The 18,794-nt window shown below is 41.5% G+C and overlaps 1 protein-coding gene across 1 annotated transcript in view; it reads left to right on the top strand.

The window, feature by feature from the left end:
• Window positions 1-6,210: 6,210 nt before the first annotated feature.
• LOC131693656 (uncharacterized) overlaps window positions 6,211-18,794 on the top strand; it is a 28,295-nt gene continuing 15,711 nt past the window's right edge. The window contains exons 1-6 of the mRNA XM_058981679.1: window positions 6,211-6,621; window positions 6,687-6,830; window positions 7,090-7,185; window positions 7,277-7,556; window positions 7,958-8,696; window positions 16,824-16,949. Of these exons, the coding sequence (XP_058837662.1) occupies window positions 6,211-6,621; window positions 6,687-6,830; window positions 7,090-7,185; window positions 7,277-7,556; window positions 7,958-8,696; window positions 16,824-16,949 (1,796 nt within the window). The remainder of the gene's footprint in view (window positions 6,622-6,686; window positions 6,831-7,089; window positions 7,186-7,276; window positions 7,557-7,957; window positions 8,697-16,823; window positions 16,950-18,794) is intronic.

Genomic DNA, 18,794 nt, shown 5'->3' with positions numbered 1-18,794 from the left:
CTTCTTACTTTAGTACCGATAAATAGACCGCGACGACGCGAACGGAAAGTCCACCGACAATGCACTGATTGTAGTTAGTGCTTGTGTTGTAGCGTGGCGAATAAAAGTGAGCCCCGAAAAGCTTTCGTTGCTTTCATTTGATTGGTTGCGAAGCGTTGCCAGTTTCGTTGGTTTTAGTTTAAGCGGTAACTTCTATTGCGGAAACTCGCCTTGAATTTGTAGTAAAAATAAATGGTATTGGATTGCACTATAAGTAGGGTTTCTAGAAACGCAATCTGTCTAACGATATGCTACATAAAACCAAATTTTGCTTCGATAGTCTTTGCATAAAGTGAACGATCCCCATGGTCAACTGTGAATGTTAATAGCAAAAAATCTAAAAATTAATTTTGACTTTCTCAAATGACAATCCACGCGGTTTACTTAGAACAATTAAAAATGCAAAGATGTCAATTTTAGAAAAAAATGTGTGATAGCTCCTTTATGACCGTTACTGGCTAAACACAGTTCATAGCAATTAATGAAAGAGAAAACTTTTCTCTTTTGTTTACTACCAACATCTGTGATTGGCGAGTAACGGTTTGTCCAGAATTTCCTTTCAAAGGGAATTTTGACAGTTGGCTTTTAAGCCGTAATCATATGTTTGTCGAGATTTATTTAAACACTCACCTTAAAATAAACCGCAGAAGTGCGCTACATTTAATCCCATGAATCCAGCACAATTTGAAGTAGAAACATCAATGCTTTACACACTGCTTTCTGTTGTTATCAAACACTTTTCTCACTTTTTCCAACCAAAAACACATGTCTCATAACTTTGAGGTAATTTTCTTCACATATAACACGAACCAATTGAAACGCATTGCGTTTCATTTTCAGGTAATTTCTAAAAATATAAAACCACCGTGTAGCTCATCGCACCCATAGTGCGAAAAGCAACAAGAGTGAAAAATATTCACTCACACAACCGAAAACTGGCGACCATCGGACACCGAAGCGCATCGCGCTTGCACATTCACTGCTTAGAACAAAAATTGCCGGCTTTTTCTGAGCATAACAACCTTTTTTCTCAAGCTTCTTCTATTCACTTCACTTTATGCTTACAATGCATCACAACTTTTGACCAGCTAAACATATTTTTCAAACTACAAGCCAACTGAAGATGGCTTGCTTCGATCGAACATGCTCAAACACGATTTTTCACTTTTGATGCTGCTAGCGTGTGATCGTTTCACCACAGATTGAATGCTTTTGATTCAACACCGCTGTAATCTCGGCCGGTTTATTACAACCAAACGCGAATTGCAAGGAAATTGTCGAAAAAATATTCACTACACGGTAGAAAAACTTCTCATTTTACTAACGATAAATGGACCGCGACGAAGCGAACCGAAAGCCAGCAGACAATGCACTGATGGTAATTTAGTTGGTGCTAGTGTTGTAGCGTAGCGAACGAAAGTGAGCTCCGGAAAGCTTTCGTTTGCTCTCATTTTGGTTGGTTGCGTGATCACGGGTCAGAATAAATATCGAAGCGTTGCCAGTTTCGTTGGTTTTATTCAAAGCGGTAATATCTATTGTTGCAACTCGCATTGAATTTGTAATAAAATTAAATTCTATTGGATTGCTCTATAAGCAGGGTTTCTAGAAACGCAATCTATCTAATGGTATGCTACATAAAATCTAATTTTTCTTTGATAGTCTTTTGCAAAAACTAAAAAATCTCAATTATTATCGAAAATCTACAAATTTGCAAAAAACAAATCCGCAAAAGTGGGTTTAAAGTACTCATCTAGGGTAACTATTGATTGATCAACGCATATGCATGGGTGCGTGACGTTGAGCATAATGTACATTATGTAAAATGGACGATTGGCATAATGTCGTTAGACAACGGAAGATAGGCATAATTTACAAAAATGAAAAATTATTAAAAAACTTTTTCTATTGTGAAGGTTTCAGGTTTAGGCTCGTGTCTTTTCTGGTTATAAAAATCTATGCTAAGCTACGCCATCTCCACACATAACTTTAAGGGGAAATCAATCAGCAATACTCTGTGTTGTAGGAAAACATGCTTTTTCGTTTGCCAAGATGGTCGCTTTTGCCAAGATGGCCAGTTTTCCAGGCTTTCTCAGTTGAACATTGAGATGCATAAACATAAAAATTTATACCTAACGTCCACTATGCCTGACGTAGGGGAGCCCGGGGCTAGTTGGCGGTTGGGGTAAGTTGGCGGAATCCCTTTTTCTCTATTTCTATTAGACATATAGCGCTGCCTCTTTTTGTGTACCTCAAGTTATGTGAAACCAGTTATCCAATGTGGTTTTGTTGCAAAACGATTTGTTTGGTGGAAGTTGTGGGTGATATTGTGTTTTCGAGCGTACCAAGTAAATTTTCCAAATTTTAAATACTTTGCTTTATTTAGGGTGATTTTCAATCTATTTCCCGAATAATTATATTTTTCGATAGCGCGTGAAAAGAGCTTTCAGTCTCCGTATAGCTATTACATCTATCCACAAACAAAAGTTATTTTTTAAATAGTTTTAATAAAGTTAGCGGTGCTGGCAAGTTGGCGGTGCTATGTACAGTGCAAAAAAAGTCATCAAAAAGTTTATTTCTGGAATTCACTCCAAAGTAATAAATTCTTTTTCTTGTGTATCTCGCCAATGTAGGAGACATTTATTCCGGCCAATTGCATGAAGAATTTCGAAAATTTGCTTTTGTACAGGGAATACGCGTCAAAGTCAAAATGCCGGGGTATTGAAACTGAAATAAAATAGCAAATGTCGGTTAATATACAGTTTTCTCGAAAAGACATTCAGCACGTTCCAAAAAGGCCCTTGAAGTAATCGAATCTCCATTTGATTGCTTAGTTTTTTGGCGTATACTCACATACCGCGAACTTACCCCGGGGCCGGGGTAAGTTGACGGGGTTACCACGTCACATATTTTTGTCTCTAAAAATGGAGACAATGCATCAAACACTTTAAAAAAAATCAGAAATGTTGCCAACAGTCTGCTTTTTCATGCTGCGTGTTCTATTTTGCAAGATCTACCTACACCAAAGCGATCAAAATTGAAAACTGAAAACACCGCCAACTAGCCCCGGTCTCCCCTATATTACCAAACGTCCGTGTACCTAACTTATTATTGCCTACTGGAGAAACACTTCCTACGCACCTACAAACGACAAATCCGCTGATGTGAAAGATTAGTTTTATGAGCATTTAGACAAGACCTACGGGGAGTGCCCAAAAGAAAACGTAAACTTTTCATCAGGGAATTGGGTTACAGATTTCTTTCATTTCGTTATTGCTTCCACTCAATCTCAAACGTCAACAGCCTAATATTGATCGATCTCACAGTCACAGTAGATGTATTGCAGACGCGAAAGACTGTTGATTGAGAGTACTGCCGTGGAATATGTCCAGAACTTCGACGAGCGAAACGAAGATTTGTCAATCTGGTCCACGAGGCGGTCAGTATAATAGCCACAGAAGAGTTGGGTATCACACGTAGAAATCAACTCTGGAATGGCTAGTTTGATATTGAGAGCGACAGACGAGAACAACCAGAGGCTAGGAGCCGAAAGTTTGCAGTGGCTACATGTCAGATCAGTGAACGCTGCAATGGTGAGCTTGTGATAGCTAAGGAAAAGCTTTTTGGACGTGAAAAATGTAGGTACGATGAAAAATTTCTCGCGGAAGCAGTTTTGCCAAGAAATGCTTGCAAAACAGTTATTTTCATTGTATTATTTTATTATTTTTTACCCTTTAATAAAATAATAAAACAATACAATGAGAAAATATGCCTGGAATCGTTAAGCGACCAGGATGGAAATTTGTTGACAGAGAGATTTTTCAGGAGGGTGGAAGGAGTATTTTGAGTTACAGGTGGAAGGAGCATTTTGAGTTACCACTGATAGAGCAGGTACAATAATGAGGATCGGGGGTGATGGAGAATCATTGGACCTACCCAAATCATATCGAGGTGCAAAAGTCTATTCGAGCGCATTAATTATTATTTTATTTTATTAATTATTTGCATATGACTATGAAACATGGGAAAAATTTAACAATATGTTCTGCTCTATTCTCTGGAAAGTTGAAAACGATCGGTTGAATGGGTGAATTTTGACGAACTTTTTCTTGTGGTGCAAATTAATACCGTACTACCTTTAGTTGGATAAAACCACACATTACTTGCTCTCTATATAAACCGATGATACCCCGTTTTGCTCTGTACGATCACGGTCGTTGATGGAAACAGACTATCGAGTGCTTGATGAGTTGGAGGAAGAAATTCTGCATTCAATACTCGGTGGTACAGTGGCGAACAGAGAATGGCATGTTTACAAACATGTTGACATCGAAAAAACTATACAGTGAGCTAGACATGCCAAAAGTGAAACCAACTAAAGCTGTGTTCAGCAAAGAACCTAGAAGAGGTCGTTGACTTCGGGGCAGACCTCGCAATCGCTGATTAAAGATGATAATTGGAATATGTTTTTGCGTCTTCTAAACATTTCTTAGCAATTGAGGCGACACCAAAATTGCATTATTTGATGCGACACCTCGTTCATTTATTTTTTCTGTTCACGTTGATGATTTTTTTCGTAGCATTTTCATGACATTTTCGTTTTTGACAGGGCACTACGTCGCACAGTGGCACGACGAGTGACAAAACCCTAAAAATCAATGTCTTGTTATACTTTTGTAAATATTTATTTTATTTTTCTCTCAGTTTGAATAAAAGTATCTCAAAATTTTACTACAATCGGATGAAAAATGAATTTTTATCATGTCGTTGAAGCAAGTGATGTCGAGGATTTCTGTTCAATTCAATTAATTAGAATTTTTAGTACATTAGAGTTTCAAATGGCGATATCTCAAGAACTACACAGCTGATTGGAGCAATTTTAAGTTCATTGAAAAGAAGAATGAATATGCTAATCTATAGATGGGAGATTTTTGTGCAAAACTGATTTACGTTTGTTCTGCATCAAAAAAATCCAATTAAAAAGTTTCATATCATATCAGTAATTTATCTTTATACGTTTTATAATTTTTGAGATAGGTCACTTATCATGAATCTGACTCAAAATTTAGTATAGTTTCAAGATATATATGGCTCATCTTGCGCATTTTTGCGCCGAAGTTGGTATATCTATATTTTTGAAAATACCCATATGGAGACGCCCTGTAGCTCATAAATCTCCTTACAAATTAATTGCCAAAACAACATCATATTACTGAAAAATTAGTGATTTTTACTAGTTTTGTCAACCAATTTTTGCTATCCGATGAGATTGGCTACTATGATTAATGTTTATATTAACCCTTTAACGACCAACGCATTCAAATGGGTTTAAATAAAAGTAGTTGAAAAAATGAAATATGGAATATCAAAACTGATACCAGAAATGGATTCAGCGACCCAAAATTAGTTAAAACCCCAAGTTTTAGCCACATAGACCAATTTTTATAATTTTGTCACAACTTTGTATGAACATGCCACTGTGCATCGGTGTAGTCGGTGCTTCGCTCATTTAAACTTGGATACAATCAGTCTATCACTTATTTTGCACTACACCGGCGTAGCACCAAGAATAAATGAAAACGCTTTTAGATGGCATCAGAATTAATTCAACTTCAGCTCGTCCAAAAATTAATTCAAAAGATTTAACTGGTTTCAATCTAAGTGAAAAAATGGTGACCATCCCAGCAACCAATGCCTTTCCAGGCGAGGCAATCCAACAGCAAGCAAAAACGTCACAATGACTTGCTGGGACGGTTTTGCATTTGATTCTGATATACATCACGTTTGATAGTTTAATTGAGTTTGCATAACTGGCACAACTAGCATTGACTAGTGCGTACAAAACCAGTGCTCGGAGCTCGGGTATCAGAAAAAAACTTGTCCGTCAATCTCTGATATCATATTCATTCATATGCGTCACGATTTTTTCGCGTCCGTGAAGGAAACAAATAGTCGAGTTTTTTTTCGGAAAGTGAATCCCGTCGAACTGCATGACACCGCCAACTGGCATGCATTCATTAGTCCATTCGCATATGCAAGTTTGAAACCAATTTGCATACCCATACGAGTGATGTGTTCTTCGTTGCGTACCAACACTATAGCTTAGTGAAAACCCACCGAAGCAAATCTTTGTAGCTCACAAATACTCCGCCAACTCCCAATGGCCTCCGCAGAATGAATCTAACACCTAGCTGTTCCAGGATTATAATTATTTTCACCGTAACGCTCTTCCTACCGTCCTCGTCAGCTTTCAAACTACCAACTGCTCCTGGATCACGGGATTCACGTACGGACAACCATCCGGGACAGCCGCGCTTCTTTCGCTTTTCCCAGCATCGACCCGACTCGAACGGGAGTAAAGTTCCATCGAATCAATTCTACCGAATCAGTATGAATGCGACACTACGCCCGTGCGACGAAGCTGACGACCACCGGGAGCCGGACTATGTACCATCGAACCCAATGAATGCAGCCTGTCAGACGAGAATAATGTCGGAAATTTATATCGAAACCTTATCTGGGTATGACAATCGAATGCCGAAGAAATATGATGCCCAGCAGGGCGGACCTCGGCCAGCACATTGGGTACGTCACTAAGCGGCAAAGTCAGATGGCATAGTCACTATTTTTCTCTCGTCCCCTTTTCCCAGGATATCTACGGTATGCACTTTCATTTCCTGCTGGATGAAGTGTTTTTGCCTGACAGTGGCACTTATGGCCGATTGAAGGAAACATTCGTGATTAACGTCACCCTGGAGATGACCTACGGTTTGTACGCGCTGGAGAAGATTCAGGTGAGCTGTTCCGATTGGTTATATGCTAGTTTAATAGTTTCCGATTGGGGCCAACCATTTAATGATTTTCTTACAAACGATAACGAAAGGAATATTAAATTTGAAATTTACGAAAATATCCTGATAATGAAAATCTTTTGGGTGGTATAATTATATAAAGGGTGATTGGAGATACGTGAATAGAATTAGAATTGATCCTAAAATTTACCATTTATCAGTTTTAACAATCGCACCAGATATCCGTCTATTGTATTCACAGGAGTCGAACTGTTACCTGCTGTCTGATGGCACAACACCACCACCGAATTCGAACCAACTCAATTCGCCAACGAGCCCAGATCAGGAACGTATGATGGTAATGACTAATATTTTGCCGTTGAAATAATCGCCGATACTTGCGGCAGCCCCCGCGACCTAGCAATAATAAATTTTACGATTTCAATCAGCAACCGAATGCCAATGAGCGTATCTTCCTCGGCAAACAATACCACATACCATCAGCGACACGGTACCCAGTCAGGGAGTTCACCGACGATGAAGCCGATAAGCGGAAGGCTATACGAAGAAAAGTTGGGCGAATGTTTTTCCAGCGCTTAAATCACCGCCCCGAAGGTCGAAATTATGACGCCGACTCGAGACAGGATTCTACTGGTGGAAAATTTTTGGCGTCGAAAGTTTCCAATTTCACTGGTGCTGATGCGTGGGATAACAATAATAATGTTGGTGGTAAAATTTTTTTTGTTTTTGTTTTTCATCTATCTGATTTTCAAACTGCTACAAAAGTTTGAAATAACATCTCGTGTAGGGGTTATGGCTCTTTGGGGAACATGTTGTATGTAGCTCTTGTTACTAATGGAAATTCGATAATGTTAAAAAACCTTGCATTCAGGATTGATGCTTAATTTAAATTATCTATTGTTTTGTAAAGAAATATCTAAATCACTAACCTGAAAAAAGATTACATTATTAGATAGGTTCCCTGTAATTTAAGGAATACAGACAGACCCCCCAGCAAATCGAACTCACAAAGTTCAACAAAGAACACTAATTCTACTGCCGAACTGCAACCACTCATCGAAAAGTTCATCCATTTCATACTAACTGTGCATTATTTTTCGAATTTCCAGAACAAACATTACATCAGCAAATCGATTCCATCTCGCACACGCACTTCCTCCGGATTAATTCGAGCTCAATTTTCCCCGGTGGCACCGGTCTCCGCCAACACCGTGCCCCTTCGTCAAGGGAAAATCCACTACAGGAAAAGAGTACCGAACCGAGAATCTATCGGCAGCGTTACCACCCAGAGCCTCCCCTCAATATCCTACGGCAGCGGGACGTACAAGTGCCGAGCGCCGATACCGGGCGCCAAACCGCATCTGATGGCCACAACGAATGGAACGGCGGAAAATTGCGTTCGACTGGCGGTGAACGCAGTGAGATCGGTGCGTTTCGAAGTCACCACCCGCATCGTAACCGAGCTATGGTGGGTGGTGAGTTTCGTGATGGGACGCTTCTGATGGCGCCGCAGCAACCATTGCATTCATCATTCGCTGCCTCAGGCGGAAATCAATGGCAACATTTTCCCGCAGACGTTTTATTGCCGACTTTCTACGATGATGGTACCGCTTTTGGTAATTACCCCGATTACGGTGGATTGGGCAACAAAAAGAAACTGGATGGGAATGGAGGTAGCGAGCATGGGGCGCCGCTGGACATGGTGAATGATTTAGCCGACAGTTTACGTCCGAGATCGTTGTCGAACAGGAGAAAACTTACCCGAATATGGAGACGAAGACTGTGGGAACAGATGAAGAAAACGGAAAAAGTTTCAATTGATGCTGAAAGAGATACCCAGTCAAGGAGGTACGTAAGTATTCGTTATTCGAAGCAGAGCTGCTAATTTGAACTTGACGGAGGAACAAATATCATGATTTGACCTACTATGTTCAAATCGCAGTTGTTAGTTGCATCATTCATTCAAACAGGCTAGCCGCACAATCATTTTCAAATTTATTGGTCCTGTGAATATCTCTTACTGGCATACTGACTAAGTTTTTAAAACAAATCTACACATCTCATGTATGTATGCTTGAAAATGTTAAGCATGTCAACGTTTAACCTAAACGTTACACTACATTGCTGAATGAAAAAAAAACATCAATTTGAAATTAAAGCGAAATGAAAATCTTGTCAAGGTAAAAAAAAAAAGGATTGAGGGAGGCTTTGAATGTGAATCTTTGTTGTGGTATATTCAACTGAAGGTTACAGCAAATACAAATATGTTAATGGGGACCCATTTCATAATCCAGGTACACCGAAAAACGTACACTGTCAGTGTGAAACTGGTACTTCTACTTTGATAAAATAGGGCTAAAACTGGCTGCACTGGTAATTACTGACAATTCGATACTGTTTTGATTTTTCTGCTGACAAAGAATTTGCAATTGCAACGATTATGGCCCTTACATCACTTTCCTAGCGATGTAATTCTAAAGAAAACTCGTAGACGTTATACCAAAGGTTTCAATTAGTTATGGAATTTTCGATTCGACTTCGTCTCAGCAGAATCCGACATATACTTAGCGACAGGACTAAGCTAGCGTCGGATTGTTCTCAAAATATCGCAGATAGCGAATCGATCATACTAGAGTGCGATACTCAAGTATTGAGGGTGAATTAAGAGCTCCTGGCGCCGGCCAGAAGTCTTCATTTACTTCCATTACGAAGGATATGTTATTGGTTAATTTTTCTGGATCTTCCGGAACGAACTATCCCCCGCCATCCCCGGACCTACCGCGAGTTGGGGAGTCTTGCCAGGATATGGTAGGGTTTATGCGGCATTGGGCTCTGCTAAACCTCTAAAACAAGACATAACTTCGATAGCAACTCCGACGAAGCGAATCTGTGCCGCTTCAGTTAGGATCCTTTCAGAGGCTAAAGATCTCTGAAATAAAAGCACCCTATCCTATCCGAAGCGGCAATTAGGATCGATATCAGTATGATCCTAATTATGGCGTACTAGTGGCAAAACACAGATGTGAATAAGGATTTCATCAAAACTGAACCAAGGACCGACAGCCACGCTATTCCACTACCCTAGTAAGGATAGGTGACACTTCCCCGAAACGGCGAGTGGGATAATGGTATGGGCTGCCCCCGTCCCAGTAACATTTCGGTATGTCTCCAAGTACGTTCGAAACCTTAGTCGATGAAAGTAGGTTCAGTTGAACGTTCTTGACTAGCTCTGAAAGCGGCGGTACATCACGAAGGACAGTGTCAATCCTGCGACCTCACTGCTTGCAAAGGTAAACATGGAATCATATAGAGGGGACTACTTACTACGGGTGTAGATATCGGTTTGGAGCTGACCCAAAAAGCATGGTAGAACATAAAAACAACAAAAATTAAAAAAATATATAACGGGACATGTTTGGTGACTCCGTTTGCCAAAGGGGGGCTGGCGAGGTCACCGACTATACAAAACAACCACGTGAAACAGCCAATGCACCCGCAACAGAAGCAGCAGCGAGAGCAGTCCAACGAGGCCATACCGGGCACGAGCGAAAAGCTAGGTGCGCACGACAAAATCAAGTATTACCCAAGAAGACCAGCAGTCTGGGTTGCCTAAAGTGACGAATCTGAAGCGAAAAATCGAATAGCTCTACGAATTCGTGAAAAACAAAGGCAACGTACACGGACAGATCAGCGATCTAGTGGTTAACATCAAATACGCCGTAGCAGCCGCCGAACGCAAACAGATGGCGTTACTGGAGAGAGCTGAAAACGCCGAAAAGGCACTGAAGATCGCGGAGCTAGCGAAAGCAGAAGCCTATGAGACGCCGAAGGGTGACCGGTATTCCTGTTCCGTGAAATGAGTAAATGAAACACCAGGAGAGGGTGAAAAACCGGAGAAGCCCAAAAAGGGCGGTGAAGGACAGCGAAACAACCGACAAATGGAAAGTGGATGGCGAACCGTAGCAACCGCAGAAAAGTGGAGAAAAAAACAGAAAGAAAAGAAGAAAGAGGAACTTCGACTGTGTCAGGAGATGTATAAGGGAGTCGCTTTAGTCGTCAAAGCGAAAGACGGCGTCGCGTACGCTGCAATCCTCAAAAGGGTTATAGAGGATCCCAGGCTGAATGAGCTGGAAGAGGACATTGCAACAGACTTGCATGATTTGCATAAAAAATGGCGGAAAGACCACATGATGGGAGCACGAGTTGTCGGAACCATTAGGAAAATGGAATCGTTGCGTCCGACGTATTGGTGACGCGTTCAGAAAGCAAGATTTGAGACAGTCAGAAAAGTGTGTAAGCTGACATTCCGGGCGGCCAGGGCTACTTTTAAACGCGGGATAGTGCACGTCCACCTGCTATAAGGAGCTGTGCAGAGAAGTAGACGCCAACCTCTGGACTGAAGATTATCGTGGAGGGTCTTTTCCCGAAGCACGACCGAACCTCACGGCCACCCACAACGTACGTTGGTACAGACGATGGAAATGCTGGTGACAATCGAGTTTCCCACGACGAGCTTCTTATAGTGGCAAAAGGGCTGAAAGCGAAGAATACTCCCGGACCGAACGGCATTCCTAACGTGGCACCGCAGACCGCGATCCCGATGTTTCCGGACATGTTCATGCCTCAACGATGGCTACATCCCCGATATATGAAAGATCCAGAAACTGGTGTATCTGTCAAAACCAGGGAAGCCACCAGGTGATCCAGCATTTTTTCGACTTATATGCCTGCTGGATACTCTTGGTAAACTTCTGGAAAGGGTCAACATCAATAGGCTGACGAACTAGGCTGAAAGTGAGAACGGAACGAACATGGGGTAGAGGACAATTAGGGTTACGGCGGGAGTACCTCAGGGGTCCATACTTGGCCCAACGCTCTGGAATATAATGTACCACGGAGTGTTACCACTAGAACTGCCCAGGGGTGTGTAGATCGTCGGCTTTGCAGATGACGTTATCCTGACGATAACAGGCAAGACCTATCGGGGAAGTGGAGTTGTTGACGGCAGAGACAATAGGAATTCTTGAAAACCTGGATGGTTGACGTCAATTTGCAGCTAGCTCACCACAAGACGGAGTCGGTGCTGGTCAGCAACCGTAAAAAAAATCCAGCGTATCGTGATCAGCGTCGGGGAAAAATCCATCCTACCGAGGCGTGCGCTGGGTATAATGCTAGACGATGCAAGGTCAACTAACACATTGGCAAGGATCATGCCGAATATCGGAGGAGCAATACGTAGCACGAGATGTCTCCTGGAGGGTGCTTCATCCTCAATACTGAGGTGTGGCTTACCGGAGTTGGCTACTGCGCTTAACTCAAACCGGACCGGATGAAGTTAACAAGCACAAGTATCGTCTAATGGCTGTTTGTGTCGCAAGCGCGTACATAACGATATCGTCAGAAGCGGTATGCGTCAGTGCCGTGATGATTTCCATCTGTATCACTCTGGCTGAGGACGTGGAATGCTATCGGCGGAGGAATACACGAAACGCAAGGAGACCAGTCAGAGCGGACTCGTTGGCTAAGTGGCAGCAAGAGTGGAACAACCACGAAGAAAGGAAGGTCTCCGACTCATCCTAAATATATCGACGTGGGGGCATAGCAAGCATGGAGAGGTGAATTTTCATTTGACGCAGTTTTTATCCGGGCACGGATGCTTCCGGAAGTACCTGCATCGCTTTGGACATGCTTCTTTGCTCGGAGTGTGTGAACGTGCAAGAGACGCCGGAACAAGTGGTCTTCGAATGCCCTAGGTTCGAAGAAGTTCGAAGGGGTCGCAAATAATATTGAAGAGATGTACTACGATGAGCATATTTGATATGCAGTTAACAGAGTAGTGACGAATATACTCTCTGAGCTGGCAGAGGAAGTGGCGAAGGAGACAACAAAGCAGCGCCGCCGACTAGAAAGCCGCCGTGAAACAACTAGTCAGGTTCGGTAGAAATTCCACTGCCGGGAAACTCCTGCCGGAGTAGACTAGATCCACCGCGTCGTCGGGGTGCCAGTGAATTGGACATCAGGCTTCACCGGAATCGCCGGACCGACCTCGACACACTACCCTAGATCGCGAGTAGGCTAGATCCACCGCCGGGGATTAGTGCAAGTAGATCGCGTCGAATAGCTAGTCGTTGGGACGCTAGTGAACCGGAAGCTACACTCCACCCGGAATCGCTGAACCAACTTCAGCACCTATACTGACTGGCCCATTGAGTAGGCTAGGTCCACCGGCCGGGGGACTAGATCCAGTAGATCGGAAATAAAGGGCTCACGAAAACATGCATTTGTGTTGGGATAAATCCACCGCTGAGAAATTCACGGTGGGGCAGATTCTAATTTATTAGGAGATAATTGACTCACGAAACAGATAAAGAGGAATTCGGCCGCTAAGGGACTCTCAGTCGGAGTAGGGTAGTTTCACCGCCGGATAATATCCTAGTAGGTCTTGACAAAACTCGGAGCTAAACGACTCAAGAAGGCGGGTATCGGCATCGGGAGTAATTCATCCGTCGGGGAACTCTTAGTCGGAGTATGATGAGTTCACCACCGGGGACTATCCGAGCAGGTCGCGATAAGGTTGGGAGCGAAATGATTCACTGATACGAGAGCTAAATGGTGCCGATAGAGATGAAAAACGCGAAGTAATACCTTGATGTATTTCCGGGGTGAAGAAGGGCGAAAAACAAGTAAAAAGTGCCAATACACAACAGTCTAAGAGAAAGTTGTTGAGAATGACAAAAAGAGGCAATTTAATTGGCTCTTAGGGGCGGTGCTTTTTGTAGTCACGTTTTTATTTTTTTTAAGATTAGGTAAAAAATTTGTGCAAAATGCACGTACAAAACCCAAAGGGGGCTGAATTGCGATGAACGGCAGAATACAGTGGTGAAATCAGCTGTTGACGAAACCGCATTGTCTAATCATGAATGACGATGAGTATGAATTATATAAAAACTGGTTTATTTATGCAAAAGCAGATTTCCCGCAGCTTCTTGGGCTTCTTTTCTTCGATGCTCGTAATAAGTTCGACGTCCCTGAAGAAGTTAGGAAGAAGATGCCTAAGTTGGCCAAAAAATGCATGGTTCGGCACGGCAACTTTCACGTGTGGATTCGTGGCAACTAAAATGTCTTTCGAATGCATCGGAATTGTGACCGATTGCGAGATGATCGGTCATAATGAAGCAGACTCTCCGGAAGCATCCTATGGATGTTAAATCGGAAGCAGAAATGAGGAAAAAAGTAGAATTCTTGAACAATTACGTTTCAGCGTTACGAAAACGGGACCACGAACAACAATCATGTATTTTATAATTATGTTCAATTTTCCTTCAGTAACCTTTACTACCGGAAATATTTGTAGTTATTCTGTGAAATCCAGCCGCGGTTTTAACCATGTCAGTACCAAATCGATTTCCTGTATGTGAACTAGTTCACGACTTTATGAACATTATTCATAAAAGCAAAGCTTGACTGGTGATTTTATTCATAGATTTAGGAACATGCACATCCGAATAAACGACGTGCACTGTCATGGTTTATTATATCTTGATCTGGTTTTCGTGGTTGGGAACTATTTTACGGAACTCGGAACATTATTCATGAAGTTTCAATCATCGTGAACTAATTCATGATTCCTAATCTATAAGAAAAGGATGCAATATCCATGCTCGTGAAATAAATCACAAAATCATAAAATATTATTCATGGATACGTGAACTTGTTCGTGATTTTTAGTATATTGCACCCAGGATTTTTTTTACGCGGGGGATACGTACCGCGCAAAAAAAACGCATTAATTGGAAAGTCCGCGTAAAAAACGCGTTAATTCGAAAATCCGCGTTAATTCGAAAATCCGCGTAAAAAAAACTCAGCAAAAGACTTAGAATATTTTTGATAGTTTTTTTTTGCACGGATTTCGCAATTAACGCGGATTTTGCAAAAATATTCTATGTCATTTAGAATGCATTTTAAGTCCTTTTGAACCATTTTGAAATCAAAGATGGCGACTTTCTGTTTAGCGAAATTCGCTATAACCCAATCAATATGGGTATTTTCGGAATGGTCTTGAAGAGAAGGTGCCAGAAATTGATTTTTGACGTCATTTTGAAATCCAAGATGGCGACTTCCGGTTTAGCGATATTCGCTATAATATGGATATTTTCAGAATGGTCTTGAAGAGTAGGTTCCATAAAATGGTTTTTGACGCCATTTTGTAATCCAAGATGGCGACTTCCGGTTTAGCGAAATTCGCTATAACCCAATCAATATGGATATTTTCAGAATGGTCTTGAAGAGTAGGTGCCAGAAATAAATTAATCTGCACCTTCCCCGCAAGGTTTTCCATGAAAAATTGATTCTGGACGCCATTTTTAAATCGAAGATGGCGACTTCCGGCTTAGCGAGATTCTCTACAACTCAATCAATATGAGTATTTTCGGAATGGTTTTGACGAGTAGGAGACAAACGTCGATGTTTGGCGTCATTTTAAAATTCTAGATGGCGACTTCCGGTTCACCGAAATTCCCGCATGAAAAATATGGGCAATCATCCAAAACATCCTCAAATATAAGATCTAATCATAAACCAGCAAAATATTTTTATGTGTTCATCCAGAAGAGTGCGATGATAATGGAAAAGAGAGAAGAAAGAGACGTATGTGGTATGAGTTGGAATTGAATTTATTCAAATTAAACATATTGCATCATTGCGAAATCCGCGCAAAATAAAAACTGCCAAAATTCTTCTAAGTTCTTTGCATTTAAAAGGACTTAGAATTTTTTTTAAGAAAAAAGTCTAAGTCTTCGGCCTTTTTTTGCGTTCAAAAGAACTTGAATATTTTTGCAAAAATCGCGTTAATTGGAAAATCCGCGTAAAAAAACCGCGTTAATTGAAAAATCCACGTAAAAAAACCTCGTAAAAAACCGCGCAAAAAAAAATCTCGTGGAATAGTTAACAAAATCATGGAATATTTATCATGGATGCGTGAACTGGTTCATGATCATTTTTTTTTTCAATACACTTTTTCATAAAAATATAGATTTATCTAGCTGCTAGCGACAAGTGTAAAGTACGATCTGTAGATATGAGAAAACTATTAGGACTTCAAACATCGTTATTCGTTTTTATAAAATTCATTGTATTGTCTGGACAGAAATCAATAAATCGTGTTAGTGATATAAGTCACAAAGGAAGATATCACGAATCAGTCACTCTTTTACTATCCAGCTCATATTGTTGCGCTACCCCGAGTAAAAAATCCGATTTTAACCTAAAAATAATATATCACAATAAGATGAAGGGAAATTACGAATATTATGATAAAACTGCTGATAATATGATCACATGCATATAAATTACGAAAACAACATCGTTTAACTGTCCAGGAAACAACCACAGTAGCATAGCTAAACATTGTTGCTTTGTTTTCATCACCGCTAGCAATTTTGGTATGGACGGTCATCGATTTTTTTTCGGTGAAAATTAAAACAAACTGCATTTTACCGGACGTTTCGACCTACTAACATGTTCAGTCATCCTCAGCGGCTTAATGCTAACAACGTCTACACAATGAACAATCACATTATCAAGTTGATAATGTGATTGTTCATTGTGTAGAAGTTGTTAGCATTAAGCCGCTGAGGATGACTGAACATGTTAGTAGGTTGAAACGTCCGGTAAAATGAGCTAGTTTTTTTATAACATAAATAGTTTCACGAATACGAGGTTTATTATTCATTTACATTCATTCTCACTGAATAAGAACAACACGTGTTCCCCGTGCCTCTTCCTGTACCCACCACTAATCCTAATCCGTAATTCAGTTACGCTTAAACGCTCATCTGAAAATTAGTGATTTTTCCAGTATATGAACATTTTAATAATACCATCACCGCAAAAGCGGTTGGTACCTTCCTACCATTAGCAACAGTAAGAAGCAGCAACATACCGCAATTTGCTAACCGCTTTGATTTCTTCCGGCAGGTACTCGTTCTACCGAGTGATGGACCCACCCATAGCGACGGAACCTTCTTCAACCGTAAGCATCACCAGACAGCTGTTGTCAGACTCACCCGAGCGGAAAAGCGCGGTCATCGTCGAGTCAACAAGGTTCGTAATTTATGATACTCTCGAACATCCCAGGCGTCAGCTTCGTTAGACATGATGATGAACAGAATGACAGTTTAAAATGATAACGTTGTGGATGATGGTGTTGTAGTTGTTGACGCTTATGCCACCGTAAATAACTGCTACCCTAGTTAGGAGAGACAATGGAAGTGGTTCCGCTAACCACAATCATCAAATGCCACTGGCAGTAGATGCGAGTATGTATATCGGAACTGAGATGCACTGTTGCACCACCGCATCGACCATCGAACTAGGTGATCATTGTAATTTGTTGGCGCAGAAAATGTTGCAATCAAATTACAGTTAGTACAGCAGTGAGCAATTTCGGCATACCTAACAGGTATCGTTCACTTGTTCCCGTAGAATTGATACGATAATGGAAAACAATTTTCTAGAAATATGATGGGACGGCGCCGATGGTTGGGTGGTAAGCGTGACCGCCACTCACCCCAGTTGGTCTGGGTTCTCAATCCCAGTCGAGGTCGTTCCGCTTCAGTCTTGTTTCAATTTTAATTTACTCAACGTATATTATTTTTTTTTTTTTTTTCGAGAGTTGTCCTACTGGAGCTGTAGAGCTAGGTTCTCGGAAGGGCTCCCCGTCAGAATCACATACTACAATTTGCAGACGAGACAGGCAATGTCGCCCAAAAAAACACTGCATTAGGCCAATTGTAGCGGGCCGTGATTCTAAATGTGATATTCATTGTACGGTTCAGGTATGTGCGGGCGTAGGGACTCGCGATCGCGTGTATCATCGCGAAGGGCTCGAACATTTGTACGTTAACGTGCTTGATCGCGTGTGCGTTTGTATGTCGCGTGCGCGTTTGTATGTCGCGTGTGCTAACGTGTATGAACTTCGCGTGTATACATTCTATTTCATAACCGTGTGCCTTTCGCATATTCGCGTGTGTTCTAGAATGATCGCGCGCGGACCGTGAATCTGATACTTAATTTTTGATTTTTGGTGTACGGTTCAGATTCCAGAAGAAAGTGGGTTCTTACATATCATTAGAATTCCCATTCATGTCGCCGTAGAACGCGTGGTCTAGTGGATATGAGCTTTATTTTTTTTTTGATTGGTCCAACTGAATGTATGGACCTAAATTGCTAGAATGAAGGCTAAAGATTTCCGGACGTGACCGTAACGTCGTAAGTACTAAAACGTTCACACAATTGCCGGAGTGTTATCAAGTTTACGCGATCTCGGGCATAGGTGTGCGTAGATGATCGCGAAGGGCTTAAGCGTTCGTATGTTGACGTGTTTGTCGCGTGTGCTCGCGTGTATGTGACCTCGCGTGTATAAATTCGATTTTGAAACCCTGCGGCGCTTTATATATTCGCGGACCGTCATTCTGATCTTTAGTTTTCGGTGTACGATCACATCTGACAGAGAGCGAGAGTTACCCCATATCACTAGAGTTTCCGGTCATGTCGCCATGGAACGTTTTGTCTAGTGGATATGGGAGTTATTTTTCAATTTTATTATTTTTTTTTATTAATTAACAAGGACCTAGATTGTTTGTACCGAGGATAGAGACTTCCGGACGATCCTGATTCATGATGGCGCGAGCGCGGGAGTATGTAGGTTGACGCTTGAGATCGTGTTGGTAAGTTTATGAGTGCTGAGATTTTCACCTTATCACCGGGGTGTAATCATGTTTGCGAGTTCGTAGGTTCCTTGGAAAATCGCGAGGGGCTCTAACGTTTGTGCGCTGACGTGATTTTGTAACGTGTGTTCTTGAATGGTCGCGCGAACCGTGAGTCTGATATTAAATTTTCAGTGCGCGGTTAGAATTCTGGCAGAGAGCGGGATCGTTTATATCGATA

This window comes from Topomyia yanbarensis, chromosome 1 (genome assembly GCF_030247195.1).
Source record: "Topomyia yanbarensis strain Yona2022 chromosome 1, ASM3024719v1, whole genome shotgun sequence".
Classification (NCBI taxonomy): Eukaryota; Metazoa; Arthropoda; class Insecta; order Diptera; family Culicidae; genus Topomyia; species Topomyia yanbarensis.
This window is presented reverse-complemented; position numbering and strand designations above follow the sequence as displayed.